Source organism: Alligator mississippiensis, chromosome 2, assembly GCF_030867095.1.
Source record: "Alligator mississippiensis isolate rAllMis1 chromosome 2, rAllMis1, whole genome shotgun sequence".
Classification (NCBI taxonomy): Eukaryota; Metazoa; Chordata; order Crocodylia; family Alligatoridae; genus Alligator; species Alligator mississippiensis.
This window is the reverse complement of record NC_081825.1, coordinates 187,803,830-187,822,180: the sequence shown is the minus strand read 5'-3', so window position 1 is coordinate 187,822,180 and position 18,351 is coordinate 187,803,830. Positions and strand designations below refer to the sequence as shown.

General features: G+C 43.3%; 1 protein-coding gene across 2 annotated transcripts; it reads right to left on the bottom strand.

The window, feature by feature from the left end:
• Positions 1-1,739: 1,739 nt before the first annotated feature.
• MRPL23 (mitochondrial ribosomal protein L23) lies at positions 1,740-16,392 on the bottom strand. Of its 2 annotated transcripts, none has more exons than XM_014602244.3 (5): positions 16,310-16,392; positions 14,498-14,620; positions 12,199-12,281; positions 10,068-10,141; positions 1,740-2,088 (listed from the first exon to the last, which is right to left on the bottom strand). In XM_014602244.3, the coding sequence occupies exons 1-5, from the start codon at positions 16,327-16,329 to the stop codon at positions 1,927-1,929; spliced, it is 462 nt and encodes a 153-aa protein (XP_014457730.1). In that variant the 5' UTR covers positions 16,330-16,392; the 3' UTR covers positions 1,740-1,926. The 2 variants fall into 2 exon arrangements, with proteins under 2 accessions (XP_014457730.1, XP_019332649.1); XM_019477104.2 differs by having other exon boundaries at positions 16,290-16,355.
• Positions 16,393-18,351: the final 1,959 nt, after the last annotated feature.

Here is an 18,351-nt window from a genome sequence, read left to right as displayed (position 1 = left end):
GCAACCAACATATAGTCTAAGGGAAGAGTATGATTGCTGGAGCATAGTCCCTTTTACCAACAGGTCTGCAAATTTAACCATTCTGCTCTATAACAGTGGGTCAACTTCTGCTGGATTGTAAGGTGTCAGGTGTCACTAGCGATCTTTAGAAGTGACACATTTACAGCACAAGCCAAGCATTAAAAAGCTATTTTAGATGGACTCAGTTCTACATATACTTCTGCAACTTTTATAGTAGCTTTGCAGTAGTAATAACCTCCCTTACCTCCCTATTACTTTCTAACCCTCTCTCAAAGCATCTGTTTAAGTACTGGCTGACTTATGCAGACCATGATGCACTCAAAAGCTCTCTTGGAAGTTGTACAAGGAGGGGGTGGGAGACTCACTGGATCTGTACACGGCAAACCACAGAAGGAGATGGACTATAAAGAAGCAGGAACGAAACGACTAATGAGCATGAGAGGGGTGCATAAAATCCTATTTGGACTGCCTCTCTGGGGAACAGCTGTCTCCTTGTAAACATCTTGCTAGCTGTCCAAACAGCAGGTTTGGAGAGAGAACAGTAAAGGAGAGTGTCTGGTAAGTGGGAGAAGAGCGTTGAAGGGGAGGGCTCATTCACTGCCTTGCCAAGTGCTCCATGTGGGAGAACTAAGAAGCAAGGGAAAATTGAGCGGCAGAGGAATAGATTTGCATGTCTAGCAGCCCACCAAGAGGAAACAGCACAGTAAGGATGGCATAGCTCCCTTTCCAAATGGCAGGGTATTTCAGTTGCTTTTCTCTATCTACAGAATCCCCTATTCCATGCTTTGGACACACAAGCCAAATACCTGATTTGGTGGAGAGGAGAAGGAAAGGATGTGTCCCTTCCACAGCGGGAAGAAAAGCCAGGAGGACAAGACAATCCTGAACATAGCAGCCTGTAAGGCATCTCCACACTAGAAGGGTTGCTAGTAGACCTATACTGATAAACCTCAGTGTACCTGCCATTACATCAAGAAACAAAGCATTTGCAGTATAGCTTAAGCCAGTAATGTCTGCAAGGTAGGTTACAAAAAGTGCTTTCGCCAGTACTGTCAGCCCAACTGTGTCCATGCTACGAGTTTTGCAAGCATTACAATGTAGTCACACTCTACATGACACTGCCATAAAAGCATAAGTTTCTGATGCAGATCTGTCTTCAGAGGCAATTACCCATGTCACATAACAGCAACTGAAGTGAAAGTTACTTTTTATGCATTGTTTCAAGTCTTTGTGGTCTAAATAAGTGCGTGTATGAATATGTATCCAATCTGTGTAGTCTTTTCCTTGAAAATGAAATGCTCCAATCAAGTAAGAACATGTTACACAGTGAAAAAGTTAAATTAAATCACAGCAACATCCTCAAAACTGGTCAATTTGAAAGTACTAAAGTAAGTACTATTTAATCGGAGCGTTAGTCCACCTGACAATTAGTGCTCTGAAATACAGCATTCAACTATGCATTAGTTGACTACAAACTCTTATCTTCCTTACAATGCCCCTTCATGATCATATCCACCTGTTTACCCTTTATATATACATACTATATAACTCATGCTATACTTGCACTGGAGTGTGGTACTCACATTATGCAAATAACCTGCAATAGGAGGAAGTGAGTCAAGGGAAAAAGACAATCTTGCAGCAAATGTGAACAGATAGCAAATTCTGTGCTTAAAAGATCTCAATGCTTCATATGAAAGACCTGAAATGCTGTAGGATTTATTTTACCTTTTTATTTATTTGGGGGCATTTTGTTGTAGTCTTACATAGAAAACTGAGAATAACAAAATGCTACCAAAAGCTGCTCAGAAATAAAGCCCATGTCTTTATGAAGAGAGGAAGCAGCAGGTTCTGCGGATTAAAATCCCCTGGAGAGGCCTAAAGAAAGGCAGCTGGCTCATTCCATCAAAGTCCAAACCAATCCGGAACTCCTCCTCGCCTGGGATCGACTTGGTACTTCTGTCTTTCTTCCTCAAGATATTTGTTCTGGATGTCAATAGAGCCAGATTCTGGTGTTTGTTCTTTCTCTGGAAATAGGTTGGGGAACTGAAAAGTTTGTCCCTGATCCTAAAGAAAGAAAACAAATGGTCAAACGTGCATTCCAGCTTTTTTCTGCAGCAGCTGTGATGTACTTGCTTACTGCTACAACTGAAGACCACCCCAGAGCTTCAGCTGGTGCACAGTGTTTCTTCCTACATCTCCCAAGCCAAGTGAGATTCTATGCACACACATACACCACCTCCCACAAGCATATGTAGTTGGCACTGCACTTATGATTGTTTCTGAGAACAAATTAAAAGACTGGCAACTATTTATAAGACACGAATGATCAGGAGGTTGCCAAAACCCATCTCTTACAACAAACCAATGTAACAGCTGAGGGGTGCTTGTATTGGCTAAGCAGGTTAAATCAGGGGCAGGGAGTGATTCTGTTAGAGTGCCAGCTTCAGGAAACTACGTAAAACACATTTATTCTGGTTAGCACCTAGGTAGCAGTCTGTGTTTAGGGCAGGTTAATTTATATTGTAACAACTGTATTTAACATGCCCTGCTGTGATGCCAAAGATACTGTGGCTCAGTTAAAGCAACAGCCACTGGAGGGTATCGTGTAAGAGTTCAGCATGGTAAATGACAATTCTCACACTAGCTGGAATAAAGTAAAAAATGTAAAAACAATAGAGTGGGGAAAAGCCTATCTAATGTGTTCATGAGATAAAGGGGATTAAATCTGATCAAGATTTTAGCATGCTTCAGAGCTTAACTAAGAATCTATCTATGCTGCATGATAGTATTGTGATTTAAGCACATCAAGGAACATCCACATTATAACCACGTCCTTCAACTTAGTAGCGTCAGCAGTACAGATTAAGCCAGCCCTAAGGCCTTGTCCACACTGGCGAGAAGACAGACCGGTTAGATTCCCCCAACACAAATGGCCCTAAGTAGTAAGTACATCTTATATTGCCTGGTAAGTGTTGAAAGGGAGACTTGTAATCCGGCATGTCCATGCCAGTATGTTTCCCGAACTGATATGCTTCCATTAGTGGAAAATGAAGGAAAGCTGTCCCTATAACATACTAGCAACATCCAGTGATTTACAGTGCACTGCAAAACAGCTTTTATTCCAAAAAGAGGATATTAAGGTATGCACAGAGACTGTAATAGAACCAAACTTTTCAGCCATTTATCAAAGCGCTCACAGTTCCCTTCTCAAGGCTGGTGAAAGTCAAATCTTGAACAGAAAAAGTCAGTCTCTATCTGGAACCTTTTAATAAATAAAAATCAGCGTAGACAAGTTGGCTCTTTCCAGCTCTTGTTTTCTGAAGAAATTCTGATTTTGGCTGGCAGCCAGATGTGATTTGAAACAGCCAAGACATTACACCCTGAGAACTGAAGGTTTATAAATCTTAAGTAACAATACTATGCAGTAATACTATGCTGTAGCATGCTGGAGCGCTGAAAGGCATATGAAAAATAGTTATTGTGCATGCTCAGTAGCTAGTTTTGAAAAGCATGCATCTTGGCTTTTTTCAAAATTTAATAAATACCAAGAGGCATCAGTTTGCATAAAGGGCTAAGTGTATATCCAGGCATATTTCAATTCAAACTATGCTTGCAGCTCCCAAATTTTTTTGGTTCACTTTACCACACCTTCTTAAAACATCTTATGAAGCAAATGGATGGAACATCAAGCTCTCCCATTTTTCACTTTGGGAAACTGCTTTCTGCTTTTTTTCTTCTAGTATGTAAAAAAGTAAGAAATTGCCATTTTTAAAATAACAGTGTAGCCAAGCAACCAACAACAGTACGAAAAAAGACTCAAGATGATCCTAGTAATATAAGAAAGTCACTACTGACTTCAATAGGACAAAGATTTCACTTCTAGTCTCTAGGGCTGAGAGCAACCTCCTGCTAGTACCACCAAGACACCAAGTTCACTTTACAAAAATGCGGGAAGTTATTCCCCTTGCTTAAGGCCTGCCAGAGCCCAAGCCTAGACATCTTCCAGAAGAACTGTAAGTTCTTATTTGGGGATGTACTTAGTAAGAAGCGTAAGCTGGAATGTTGTTTGGGTAGTTTTTGTTTCATATTTTATTTTAATATTTTACTTTTTTTATGTTACTCTGTCTCTTGCTGCAAGCTGCTGGGAGCCTTTGCTGGGAAGGGCAGCACATAAATCTAATAAATAAATGTGAACTTTGAACATGCAAGTGGAAGATAGGATTCCAGTGCTGACACTGGTTTGCAATGTAACCTTCTGCAAGGCATTTAACCTCACTGGGCCCTAAATTCTTCCCTTTGTAAACTGAAGATAATAGCCTTATGAGATGGCTCTTATGAGGCTTTGGTTTGGTCTACATAAAGTTCTGCCAGCACAGCTATGCTGGTTAGGAATGTGAAAAATCACATTCCTACCCAATACAGCTCTGCTAGCAAAAACCCTCATGCAGATGAAGATATACCAGCATATGCCAGGAAAGCTTATTCTGTGTAGGGAACCTGTATAAGCTATACCAGTAAAAGGAACACTTTTTCCCATCTAAGCAATGTCTCCACTGAGGGGCTGCCAATATAACTAAACTAGTCCTTCTATATGTAGGCAGACCTGCTGTGTTTAAAGAGCATCTTGAGATCACAGTGAGGGAACTGTAAGAAGGCACCTGACTGTTGATGGGTCAGTACAAATCCACTGATTGCTGCAGATCTGCAGGAATTTAGGGTTTTGCTAGAAACTTCCCCTTTTCTCAACAGATTCTAGGTCCAGACCTTTTGCTTTTAAGATGACCAAGTGACACTTACATGGCTTTTACTTATCTGAGTTACTGAATATGATCCTATTCCAGCCCCTAGCACAGTCTCAAACCCACTCCAGATGTCTAGATACCTTAGCAGTCTCCATTTTGGACCAGTGGCTTAAAAAGAATCTGTAGGTGACTGAATCTGGCCTACTCAGCATGTCCAGAAGGGCTTCCTAGATACCCAACTCCACCTAACTGCTACTGCAGGGACTGGCAACCTTTTATGAGCAGATCACCACCTGCAATTCAGCCAGCACTCCCCTCTGAGGCTGTCTGCTGTTGCCTCTGCCACATACCACTGTCCCTGCCACTCACCACTCATTCCTCTTCCCAAAAGCAGAGGGAAAGAGCAAATGTGGCAACAAGAATCAAGTCACACACTTTCCACTGGGGATGAGAAAGAGCAGCAGTGAGGGCTGTGGACGTGGGGCACTGTGGAGATGGGTGAGAATCAGTCCATTGGCCATAGGTTGCTGACCCCTGTTTTGCAGCACAAAACAGTCATGGAATAAAATATATACACAGTATCTGGAGCAGGGCCCAGGACTCTCTTCCCAGATCAAGCCAGATCCTAAAATGACAAAGCACATGAGGCTGCCTACTGAGAGAAAGGAAAAGATAGAAAATAGGACCAGACTCTGGAGTCACATAAATACTCTTCACTGCCCAAAATGCCAGAATGAGACTCATATTTCTCCAGTGGGCAGAACAAGATAGATCTCTGGGATGCACTGGATAGCCACAGAAAATAGAAGGGGGAGGGGTCCTTTCCCCTGCCCTCCCCACACTCACATTCACATACAAATCCAGTCCATCTATTTTAGTCAGTCCTAAACCAAAACTGATTTATATAAAAGTTACAATAAACACTAGTGAAATGATAATTTAACATTTGAAACATTAATTTTACTTGACAGGGAAGCGGGGTGAGTGATGACCATATACTTTCTGTTTACACTTCTAGTTCTTCTAGTTGTAAAGATCTTTTTCAGGGGGTGGGGGCGGGGGCAGGGGGAGGACCTGAATGTTTGTTGCCCATGTCTGCAGTTGGAAACATCACACCAAGAGGTAAAAATTACTTCCAGTAAGCTTAATGAGCTGCTAAGTGATCATAATGAGGCCTTTCAAGTCAAGTGTTAACCTTTTCAACTGCTGAACCTCATGCCAGAAACAACCAGTTAATGGCTTGTCCAGTGCAAGCTAGTTGTACCTGGGCTGACCTTCCAGTCATTTGAAAAGTTCAGGAATGGAAGGCCAGAAAAGCAACTGTTCTATAAGAATGACGCAACAAACACTGAGTATGTAAACAACTGTAAGCTCTTTTGATTATTTGGATAATTGAGGCACTTGCTTTTGCTACTGTCCTTCAGAATTAGGGTAAGAGTGATGTTTACAATGTCATCAGCTAAAAAATGTTGGACTCCTAGAGCATGGGACTTGATCCAACAGTAGCAGCAAATGCAGCACAATTTAATAACCTAATAAATGTATCTGAATGTCACTCCTTGTGTCTTATATTAATATCTGGTATTAAAATACAGAGGCATGCCAAGTAGAACAGGAGGTAACTACAGTAATACCACAGCATGTGGGCAACCCTAGTTTCTCCAGTATTCCTCAGAGGCATTGAGAAAATCTACAAGCTGCTTTCATCTCCAGATGAGAGCATTTTTAAATTGACGCATGATCTGCTTTATTAATAAACATGCAAGACATTTTAGACAAAGTTTAAGAACACTTACAGAAACATTTCTACTGCTGCCATCACTCAGGGAGCTGATGAGCTGTTAGTCCTAATGGTGACATGTTGTTCTTTTTACTACCATTCCTTTAAATTTCCTCTAAGCAGATTTAATTGAAAAGGGGGCTGGATTCTAAAGCTCTGCCTACACTTGGGCTCCTACTGGTGCTGACACCTGCTCAGGTGAACCAGTGAGAACACTTACCAGAGGGAATACCATTTTTTTTCCCCCCATTTTGCCTGCACTGACAGAGCCACAAAACCTCTCACTGACTTCTTATATCATCCACCGTTGGCAAGAACTAGGATGATGCCAATGGGATAGCAAAAATGTTATCAAGGCAGAGAGAAAGAGGTTATACTACATTCAGAATGGCCACTTTGCAAAGATAAATAGGCTAACTTTTAGTTAAGAAAATGAAGTTGCATAAGACGGAACAGCTCTATTCCAAGGGCAATGAATTTAGAGAACAAAACACTTCTTCTTGCACAATGGGAGAAGAAAAGAAACAAGTATCTACAATGACAGGGTATCCAGGTTGTAGCCATATTGGTCTAGAGGCAAAAGCAATCAGGACGTGTGGTAGAGGTGATATCTTTTATTAGACCAACTAGATTAAAGAAATGTTTTTGAAAAAATCTAGTCAGTCTAATAAAAAATATCACCTCTACTACAAGTCCTGATTGCAAAGACAAGATATTTTTGACCAAAGCCTTTAGGATAAATAGGAATATTAATGGCAATACAAATTTTGAAAAGAGAGAATATTAACTCTGGGACTAAGAATTTATCAGTCAAGGTACAGCTTGAGGGGAAAAAAACAGTTCTGAATCCCTAAGAACTAGATTTTGTAAGAGAAATGCATCTGTTATGCGTGGGAACTCTTTGGACACTGTGCTAATACACAGAGGTAGATTACATGTGACACTTAACATTATATCTTTCTTTTTCAAAATATGTGCCTATGCTGTGCTGGGACAGAAGCTGACGTTCTGAGAAGTCAGCAAGCATAACTGGTCTCATTAGAATGGACCCAAGTTCATTCAAATAAGTAAATCAAAACCCTTGCTAGCAAAGAAAGTCATATTAGGAAGAGTAATGCTTCCACCTAGTGGTTCTTAGAGGCCAACATAAACCCTCCCAACCAGATGAGTTTTTTTCCCTAGTCATAGGCAGTTTTAATTTGAAACTGGATTAATTAGAAAAAACACAGCTGGTAAAAATAGTAGGAAAACAGGCTAGCCTGACCCCCTAGTTAGATTGACTCACTGCAGATGCAGAGTGATTCTCATCAAAAAGGGATTTTAAAGTAGTTAGTAGGGGCTTTCTGAATTAAGATAAGCGGCCAATGTTAACAATGGACTGCAAAGGGCTGGTAAAGGCCTAAGGTGAACAATTATTTAGAATGAAAGCAAAATCTTTAGTTTCAGAACTGACATGGGGGGTCCTAGCCTCTTCCCCCTGACATAAATTCAACACTAATACACTCCTGGCACCACAGCATTGAAGAAAACAGCACCAAAAAAACAAAATAAAGAAACAGAGAAGACATGCAGAGACTTGAAAGTAAAGACAGTGCTAGGGGCCAGCAGGAAGAGTGAATATAAAGGATAGTAAAGGGGAAAAAGGAGACTGGGAGCCTAAATAAAGTGAAGGGAAACAGAAAACTTGCATGCTATGATAGTTAGGTAAGTTATTTTTCAGCACCACTTATTACTACCATAGTACCTGTAGACCTAGTAATATCTCGCTCGGCACCCTGCTAGTTTAGGCTCTGAACAAGCATGGGACAAAAAGAGGGTCCTTGCTCCAAGGTATAAATGCTGCATCTTGGCACAAAATAATGGGGAAGTGTAGGGTTTTTAAATGCTACACCTTACAGATGTGGTGCTGCCTAAATTGAGATGAGCAGTGCCTGTGCATGCTTTCAGTCAGCAATCTGTTTCACAACACAAGGGTATTTTGTTCCACCTTCTTTCTTCAAGAGTCCAAATCTGCTGGTGGGCACAGTCTAATTTCTTCACAACTCAACAGCAAGAAGAAACAAGACCAAGCCAAACAAAGACTGTGAAATAGGTTTACACTGTGGCTCCGTTCAACCTGTTCTGATGAAAATGAACCCAAGGCTCTGAAAGCAGAAAAGCCAAAGCAAGAGGCTAAGGCAGTGGAAGGCAGTAGCAGCCTCTTTGTTAGAGGACAAGTGGCCAGAGATGGTAGATGGGCCAAGAGGTGTAATTCCTACCACCCCTTCAACATCCTCTACCTAGGGCTCTTTTTGAGTTTTGACTATAACTTGCAACCAACTCCATCACAAAGAGGAACCTAAAAAGAAGACACAAGAGACCACAGTCTTCTCCTGTTTTTATCTCAGTAGAATCAGGGGAGATCAAACCTATAACCTACCAGACCTGGGCAACTGTTATATAGCTACACTTATTTCACCTTTTTCTCAAAAAATCTTGTTGCCTCCATATAAAAAAGCTTTAGAGGAATATTTTAAGGTTGCTAAGCCAAGCACTGACAAATTAAGAAATTCAACATATTCACAAGGGACCAAATTGTAATATAGTTTTAATGATATAATGAAAGCCCTGCAAAAACCCTGCCTCATTCAGAACACATGGAGGGGCAAGGGAGTCGAGCTGAGTTTTCATAGGCAACAGTCCTAAAGTTCCAGTACATGATTCTGCAGCCTAAATAATGTTCTTCAAATGCAATTTGTGCGTTCATGATTTTTCATATGGAAACTATGTTTATGTCTGTTTCGGAATATTCAGCACTCTTTCCACTTGGGCAGCCAACTAGTATGTTAAAATCCAACTTAGCCACAAAGTCAACTTGTTAGACATGACTGAAAGCTCTCTAAAGACAATGCCTTACACCAGGGGTGACCAACCTGCAGCTCCGGAGCCACATGCAGCTCTTCAGAAGTTAATATGTGCCTCCTTGCATCTTTGGACAAGCACAGTGACCAGCTTCCATTTGGTCACCGTGTGCTTGTGCAAAGATACAAGGAAATGCATATTAACTTCTGAAGGGTCGCATGTGGCTCCAGAGCCACAGGTTGGCCACCCCTGACTTACACTTTTCTTACCACTTGAGACATCCAAAAAGTTTCATTAAGCTGCTCCCTTGACCTTATAGTGTATTCTTTCACTTACTGAACATTTCAGCAGTCACAAGGGATGAACCTTCCAGCCCACAGTAAAGCATCAAGCTGGTATTCATTGGCACAGTGACATTCAGCGTCATCAGACTGTAAAAGACTTAAGCCTCAAACAAAATGGGATTTAAAACTTAAAAATCAAACCCAAACAAATCATTAAGATAAATTCTCTTAGTAAAGCAAATCTCATCATGTCTGGAAGCGAGGAAAATGCTGTTAGTCACAGGCAAGCAGAAATCCCAAACGTATACAGAACAGTGGACAATTCACTGACCCCTTTTCCTAATTGTGTTGGTTAACCTATTTCACCACTGCAAAAACATATACATCTTTACTCACCAGCTGCACATAGGCAACCTTGTAATCTGGGCACTTCACTTTCTGGTTCTTATGGTTCCTCTTCTTGTTTGAGCCTGTTCAAGTGAAGACAGACTTACACTTATATTCCAATAGCTTCAAGTTAACCAAATACAAGCTAATTCAGCTGATCTGAGTTTTGATTTACTGAGACAAAAAATTCACAGGGGAGGGAAAGAGAGGCACCAATCACCCAAGACTTGGATCCTCAAAAGTACTTAGCCATTGTTTTCAATGGACATTCTGGACCTAAGTAACTTGGCCCACAGTCTCATGGGAAGTTTGTGGTGGAATAAAGAACTAAACCCTAGTCCTTAAAATGTTAGGGTAATACCCTGGCTACTGGGCCATCTATTCTCCTACATCAGCTTTCGGGAACAAATATTCTCAAGGAAGAAAACAGTCATTCATTAAACAGCTGCAAGAACACTGTCCCCTCTCCAAGGAGCTATCAATAGAAGCTATATTTATCATTCCTCCTTTTCTGCTCCTCTCCCCAGGCTGGGTGGTCATTTCTCAATCTCAGCTCTCCCCGCTATCAATTCTAACCCTATGCCAGGTAAGTGTTCAAGTTCTCCAACAGTAGGTGATCACTTGCTGTCATTTCCACCTAGTGGACACACTCCACCACCAAGGGTAGGATTTTTTCGTGGGTGATGGTTTGGATCACAAGGTTAGCTGTGAATAGTTTTCAGAATGTGGAACTGTATGCAGTCTGTGTGATATATTTAAATAAAACAAAACTGAACTGAATATTTGCAGCCTTTCCCATGTTCTCTATTAATATTAAACTTCGCTGTTCTTTTTTTCTTCATCAGATTTCTCCTATAATATTTCTCTTCTCCAACCCTCTGCCTTTTTTCTTTATGCCCTCCTCATTGTTGTCCAGTACACACACATCCCCCAGACAATTCTTCCTCTAACTGTAGGGTGCAGACTAAGATGTGGACTTGAGACCTAATCTACCTGTAACTGTATCTTGGCCTACCCTGGAAGTTTTCCACTATTTCAGTCTGGGGTTACCCTGAGAATTGTCTTAGTGTAATTTAATTCTAGAACATAAGAACACATGAAGTGTCATACTGGATCAGACTGACAGTCTATCTAGTCCAGCATGCTGTCTCTGACAGTGGCAGAAGTAGATGCTAGAGAACACTGTACCAGATAGATTTAGAGCAGTGGTGCTTAAATGTTTCGGCTCCATAAACCAGTTGAATGACGTGGGGCCAACTGGCAGACCTAGGCATCACACGGCCCCTGCCCAGTCCCACACATTGGGATCAGGCCCTGTGCTGCCCCATGCACCTAATCTAGTGTGCAGGGCTCCTCCACACATTCATAGGGAACCCTGCAAGCCAGATGATCTGGCGCTATCTGTCGTATCTGGCCCTCAGGCCAAAGGAAACTACTCCAACTGTTTTGTCCACAGCCATTAATACATCCATTAATTTATCTAGCCCCTTTTTGAACCTGGCTATGCTACCTGCTGCTACCACCATCTGTGGCAATGAATCTGGCAAGTTAACTACAAGCAAAAAAAAAAGTACTTCCTCTTCTTAGTTTTAAACCTGTTGTCTACTAATTTCAGTGGGTGCCCCTTACTCCCTAACTTACCAAAATTCTTCCATCTCTCTTGAACAGACTCTGGCCCTCATGCCAAACTACATGATGGCCAGATGGCACGAAATACAATAGAAAGACACATGAACTGAGAAGAGAAACTGACTACCTTATGACAAGGGTGGGTGATTCTTTGGTCTCAAAAGCAAGGGAACTTAATTGAATGAATGCAACGATCAAGTTCTCCCTTTTCCCACAAAACAATAGTCTCTTCTGAGGGAATTTAAAGGTCAAAGATAGAGGGTATAACACAACTCAGGAATGACCATAGGAACAGAGGTGACCTTCAACTTGAGGGACAGGGAGTGAATGGTTGCTCTAGAGCACTGGTAAAACCTATGGTATGAAAGGAAGATGGGGAGGGAAGAAATTATACTACAGTATCCTTCAAAATATCAGTAAATCAAGGCTGGTTACTATAAAAATAGCAGTAGGATGAACTGGCTGAATTTTTTTTCAGACACCCCAAAGGGGTGGTGAGCCCTAAACTCACCAAACTGTATCCTGGTCCTCACAGCAGCTACTGGAACATTGTATATTTTTTCAAGGTAGTTTTTAATATCCACTCTTGTCATCCTGCACAAAAAGGAAACATTTGGAGATAAGGAAAGAAATAAATATGTAAATATTTAAATTAAATTCCAACTGAACACAAAATATTTATAAAGCAAGTCATTAGTTCAGAGCAAATACGTCTTTCCCCTTTGACCAAGGTAGTTTTATAGGCACAAAAATATAAATATAGAACATGGTGCCAGAGCAACCCCTAATCTATAGGCTACAACACTGACAGATATTTAAGCTTCTATAGTTTCAGTACTCAAGGCTCCCAATTCCTGCTCTATTCGTCTCTCCCTGCACCAATTTACAATTTTTTTCCCCTTCATAGAGTTCTCTAACAGTCTCCACAGATGTGTTGACTTTATGGTGTCAGCCTAGACTGGTCAGGCAAAATGGTGACTCATCCACTTAACACACTTCTCCAGTTCTCTTAACAGCCAATGTATTTATTCTCCCAAGATTTTTTCTTGGCTAGATGGAAAAGCTTGTTAGCAAGTGTCCTCAGGAAGAGGAGCCAAGGAGAGCTGAAAAGTAGCCACGAACTTCACAGCCCATAAAAAGATGCTACTGGTACAGAAGTTCTCAAATTTGATACCCTAAAAAAAACAATAATCGCACTTAGCTTTCCTATTCTTAAGGCAATGTTCTAGTTATTCCTCTCAAGTCTGTCTGCTTTAATTGGTTTCCAAAGTGAAAAATCTTAATGTGTCAAAATGCTGATTTATATTTAAATGGAAATAATGGCAGCAAAACTGCTATATACATAATACTGTGCTTTTTTGCACTTTCCATTAAACAAAATTAAGTACTTTCTGATACATTAAGCTTCCCACTGCCCCTTTATCAAAGACATGTACTAAACCCAATTTACAGTCATTGATTTGAGACAAAAAAACTTTTAGTGACCTGTCCAGGGTTACAATGAACCAGTGCTAGAGGTAGAGCTGGAACCGAGAATACCAGGCTACCCATGTCTATCCTTATCACACATCTAAACTTCCTTTCTATGTAATGAATACACATATTATTACAATATCAAAGTCCAATCAGATTTGTAGAGAGGGTTATATAGCCTATTTTAGCAGTACTCTCTTCCTTGCTGGTCACTACCTATTGATGTGCTAGCAATAAATAGAAACTTGTCTTTGAAATCCAAGGTGTGGTGCCCATTTCACTCTCCTTCTTCTAGAAGCCCCTTTACCAAATTAGACAGCCAGTGGAGAGGCTCTACTGCAGCTGACAAAGAGAACTCTTGACCCCACTGAAGCTCCAAAAGCAGTGATGTATACAAGGATTTTTTTGACGGGGTTTTGCTTATGTGTTTTGCTTACAGAGACAAAGCTAGACAGCTAAGTCAGTCAGCCCCTCTCAATTCAAGATCTAAATTTGAAACAGGATATAAAACCCACAACTTGATCTGCATGATAACTATGATCACACAGCAACCAACTATTAACAGTTTTAGATCTGATGCCCTACCACCTTAGCCTATGATCCCATCAGAACTCATAGCTTGTGAGCATAGCAAAACTCAAGGGCAAACTTAATTTTAAGTCCATTGAGAGGATATCTAAAAGAACACAAAACATGCAGGAAGCAGTGCTGATTACTGAATGGATGTTAACCCTTCCCTTTCCACTGGTACGGAACTCATCCCCCAACATGTTAGAAATGCTTTATTCTTAGAAATGCCATATTTTGGTCAAAAATTAGAAGTGAGGTCTTGAGAACTTGTGATAATTACAGATCTAGCAACCTTTTAATAAGTGAAGGGATGCACCTAAGGTGCATTTAGCACCTAAGGATGCTACCTGATAGTTCTCAAGTTTCAGGTCATAAAAACGTTCTTCACATCCCATCTCCAAATGTCATGTAGTATTGCTGTATTTCACCCAACTGGCAGCTGCATTTCAGTGTTCCCCAAGAAACAATATGCAAAGGGCTCTTGGATAGGTCATAAGAAAAGGTGTAAAGGATATTTTCAGTTCCAGGAGAAAGCCACTGCAATGCATATGCAAATTTCACAGCTCACCCTGCAGCAGACTCATCTGCTAAAATGGCTGGAGCTATGTATTACAGCACCAGCTACCTAATCAATTTTAAAAGCCAGCCACAGTTTTTGTTAGACCAGTACATCACAAAAACTGGAATATTTGTATTGTTGGCCCTGAGGGCATCCCAAGAGAGAAACGGGCATCCCATTCACCCACTGCCTTTCCGTTTGCACTTACTCCATGGAGACACGGAACTGCACCACATCTTCCGGCTGTGGCACACCTGGCCTCACCAGCGTCATGAAGAAATTAGTGCGGAAAATCCTCAGCTGGGGGTTCCCCAGCTGGTACAGGGGGTAGCTACCATAAGAGGAAAAGAACAATTACTCACAAGGCACAAAAAGCTCTAATAAAAACCCCTGATTTTATTTTGCTCCCTACAAGTGAAAAAAGCAGTCCCTTACAGCACAGAATGCAAAGCACAAAAATCTCCCCCCTACAACTGTACTTTCTTAAGTTGGTCAATGCCTTGGCCAGATCTACATTTCAGGATTTAAAAAAGAAAAAGAAAGAAGGAAGCCTGTACCCAGGACCAGTCATGGTGTTGGCTACACCTTCATCCAAGGTTCAAGTTTGATTCAGAGTCAGCCAGCCTACTCCTTCTCAGCTTGATTAAATATCATTAAAACAGATCAGCCACAGAACTTCTGAAAGGGATCGTGTGTGTCCACACCCTTAAAGGGGATTCAGCTTTGGCTAGACCCATGTGTTTCTGGACTTTAAAAACAAAATTTAACACGCCCCTCAAAAACAGGCAGCCTGCATCCGGGAACAGTCACAACTTGGGTGACTCTGAGTTAACACCACGTGATGCTCCCCCAGCAATGACGTTCAACCTGGCTGCCTTGAGATCCTCTCAAGGGTGCTGCTCAACACAGAACTGGCAGGTGTGCCAATGGGATTCATGAGATAAACCCTCTGCATGTCTGCTCCACCTGAGCATCTCTGCCCCTTCCCTCCACAGTGCTTCTTCTGCTGTGCCTGGCTTGCTGGAATCAGAGACCTGAAGAAGGACACCTTGCTTTTGAAAGCTTGCCTAACTTTACCCCAGTGGTGCAGTCAGGCCAAGAAAAGCAAGTGCCCTAAGACATTCTTGCCTCTTGCATAAACCCTGGACTGTCATGGCTACAACAGAAATTAAGCTAATAGGGGCCAAATTCTGTCACTCTGAATCAAGTTAATCCCCAAGTAACTTGATGCGGATCCAGCCTGGGCTGAACTTTCTGAGCTCCGGGCAGCAGCAAAGCTGCTCATTCAGGAGAAAAAAAGCAAGCAAAAGCAAAGGCCCCTGGTCACACATTATGAGGCAACAGACAGGTAGAACTACCATATTCCAGGTTTTCGCAGGCATGTCTTCTTTTTGGGCCCTCCTCCCTCCATCCGGGCGTTTTTAAAAAAATATAAACAAACGACTAGCATTTTGCTCTACTCAGCATCAAAGTGGTTTTCCGAGAACTTCCCAGCTTGCTCCAGCAAGGAGCTGCTTAGGGCTGGGGGGAGAGTGATGGGAGGCAGGAGGCACCAAGTGCATCTGTGCGTGCACACGTGCACGCACATGCACGTGGGCAGCATGCAGCCGGGCAGGGCTGTGCTAGCGACGCAAAGAAGACTATGGGGGGGACTAGTGGAGGGGGGGGAGGGAGGCCGACCCTCCACACAGGTGCAAGCGGGATAAAGATGAGGACTTAACTATTTAAAAAAACAAACAAACAACCCACCCACCAAAGCCCCAGCTGCCAAGCGAGGTCCCGACACGTCCCGCCCCGATCCCACTTCACTCCGCCGCGCTCCAGCGCCGCGCACACACAGGCGCTCCGACACCTTCCTGCACCCCGCAGAACAGCCCCCCGCGCATGCGCACTGCGGCCACTGACACCCTGCCTGTGCCCTCCTCCCGGCCCTGGCTATTACCATCCCCCTCCCCCCCGTTCAGGTTGTCCCCATAGCCTGTCCCCTCATGACCCCGCACCCCCAGAGTGGGCCACTCACACGACCCGCCCAGTAGCCATAGCTGCGCGCTGCCGGAAGCGCTGAGGAGCGGCCCCGCCTCAGCAGGGGCGGCCCCTCCCCCCTCGCGAGTGCCCCGCGGCCCCGCCCGCTCCCCCTGTCGGCCGGGAGGTCTCTTCCGTCCCTGCCCCACGTCCCCCCAAAAAGAGGTGAAGTGTCCCGGAGGGATGTGCTCGTGCAGTCACTTCGGAGGCAGCCTCTGCAAAACCCGCTCTCAGGGGGGACTGGCTGACTTTTGGGTTGGCCACCAGCATTTTTCCGTGACTGCTCGCTTCAAATAAAGAAACGCCTCATCTGTGATGACCCCATCCTCATCCACTCACTGGCCAGTTACACTGAGCAATCTAAAGTCAGTAAGAAAAGGCGGGTTTTGCATACTGCTTCGCATATTCTTGCAATGGGCAATGTGATCATTTTGAGCTTCCCCTTCCATCATTTCAGGGGTCGAGTTGTGGGGGCTGAGCCCCCCGCCCCCCATAAGAGATGTGTAAATTATAACCCTGGGGAGTCTCCAATGTGATTAGGGCATCGTGATGGGCAGCCCAATTCTTTTTTTTTTTATTTTTTTTCTGAGAGTCAAAGTGTAATTTAAACCCTGTAGAACTTTATATTTAAGACCTGGCAATGCTGACTGCAGCCAGCTCCTTGTACAGGGCTGGGGATGGCGTGGGCACCAGGGCGATGCCTGCTGAGCCAAGGCACCCACCCTTTCAGGACCCTGCCCCCTTCCCAAGAGCCAGGGGGGGGATGAACACTGCTGGGGCCTCTTTGGCCCCTGGAGTCCAGGCTTTGAGCCCCCTGTCACGTATGCAGGGGCTCAGTGGCAAAGGCCACTTGTGGGGCGCTGAGGTCGCAAAGGCCGGCATCACACGGGGAAGACACAAGGCACCCAGCATGTCGGCAAGAGTGGCCGTTGATTCCTCCGAAGGCAATAGCCACATGCTTGTGGGGGCTTAACAGGGCCACCTGTACTGGCGCTGGAGTCCTGCTGCCTCAAGCAAGAGGAAAACAGGCAGGCATGTTTCCCCACACACACGAAGTCATGCCCCAGCCTTGTCCTTTCAAATGTCACCCGGCTCTTCCCTTTCACCACAGCCTTGCTGTTCATTTGCATCAGGCAGCAGGTGGCAAACCGTGCAGCTATGGGCCAGACTGACCTGACTCGGGTCCAACACAGGCTGGCACTGAGACCTAGCCTGAGACTTCTCCCTGCCACCCGGCCATGGCATAAAGGAAACTGTCTACCACTTGACTGCAATGAGAAATGTGCAAAATTCCCCACAAATCTGTGAGCTGGCTCCAGCAACTCCAAGCCTGGATCCAGCCCACAAGAAGCAGACTGCTGACCCCTGGGCTAAGGAACAATTGGAGATGTCCAGGTTCCTATCTTGGATTAGTAGGGGAGGTAAATGCAGATGTGATATGTAGTAGGAGTTTGATAAAGCACTGGATAGAGCATTGAATGAAGGCTTTGTTGAAAAAGTAATTCAAATAAGATTAACATAATGTGAACTGAAACTAGAAAAACCTGAAGCCAAGTTGAGGGAAGGTAACCATGAGTCCTTACCTCCTGTCTGGTTTAAACAACGTGTCAGGAAAAAATGTAGCAGGTATTAAAGTTGGAAAAGGCATGAACACAAATGAAGGTAAATAAATACGGGGAGCCTAAAGGGACTAGAAAAATGGGCAGAAGATAACATAAAATTCACCTTGGAAAAATGCAAACAGCTATGGCTGTGGCAATAATAATCCAAAGAAAGAGAATCACTTTTTTTTCCGGTCCTGTAGGGAGCATACCAGGAAAGCCAAGGCTGCAACTGAACTCCAGCTAGCTTTGAGCATCAAGGACAATAAAAAGTCCTTTTTCAGATATGTGGGGAGCCAGAGGAAAAGCAGGGGCAACATTGGACCGCTGCTGAACCAGATGGGGCAACTGACAACTGACGCCCAGGAAAAAGTCAACCTATTAAATGGGTACTTTGCATTGGTCTTTCATCAGTCCCATGGGACGCCCATGCCCGCTA

Bases quoted from the DNA above. Each gene is read 5' to 3' on its own strand.
- MRPL23 (XM_014602244.3), bottom strand. From the start codon at position 16,329: ATGGCTACTGGGCGGGTCGT. The intron at 14,621-16,309 runs GTGAGTGGCCCA...CTCTTATGGTAG, and splicing joins ATGGCTACTGGGCGGGTCGT to CTACCCCCTGTACCAGCTGG. The intron at 10,142-12,198 runs GTGAGTTTAGGG...TCACTTGAACAG, and splicing joins GAGGACCAGGATACAGTTTG to GCTCAAACAAGAAGAGGAAC.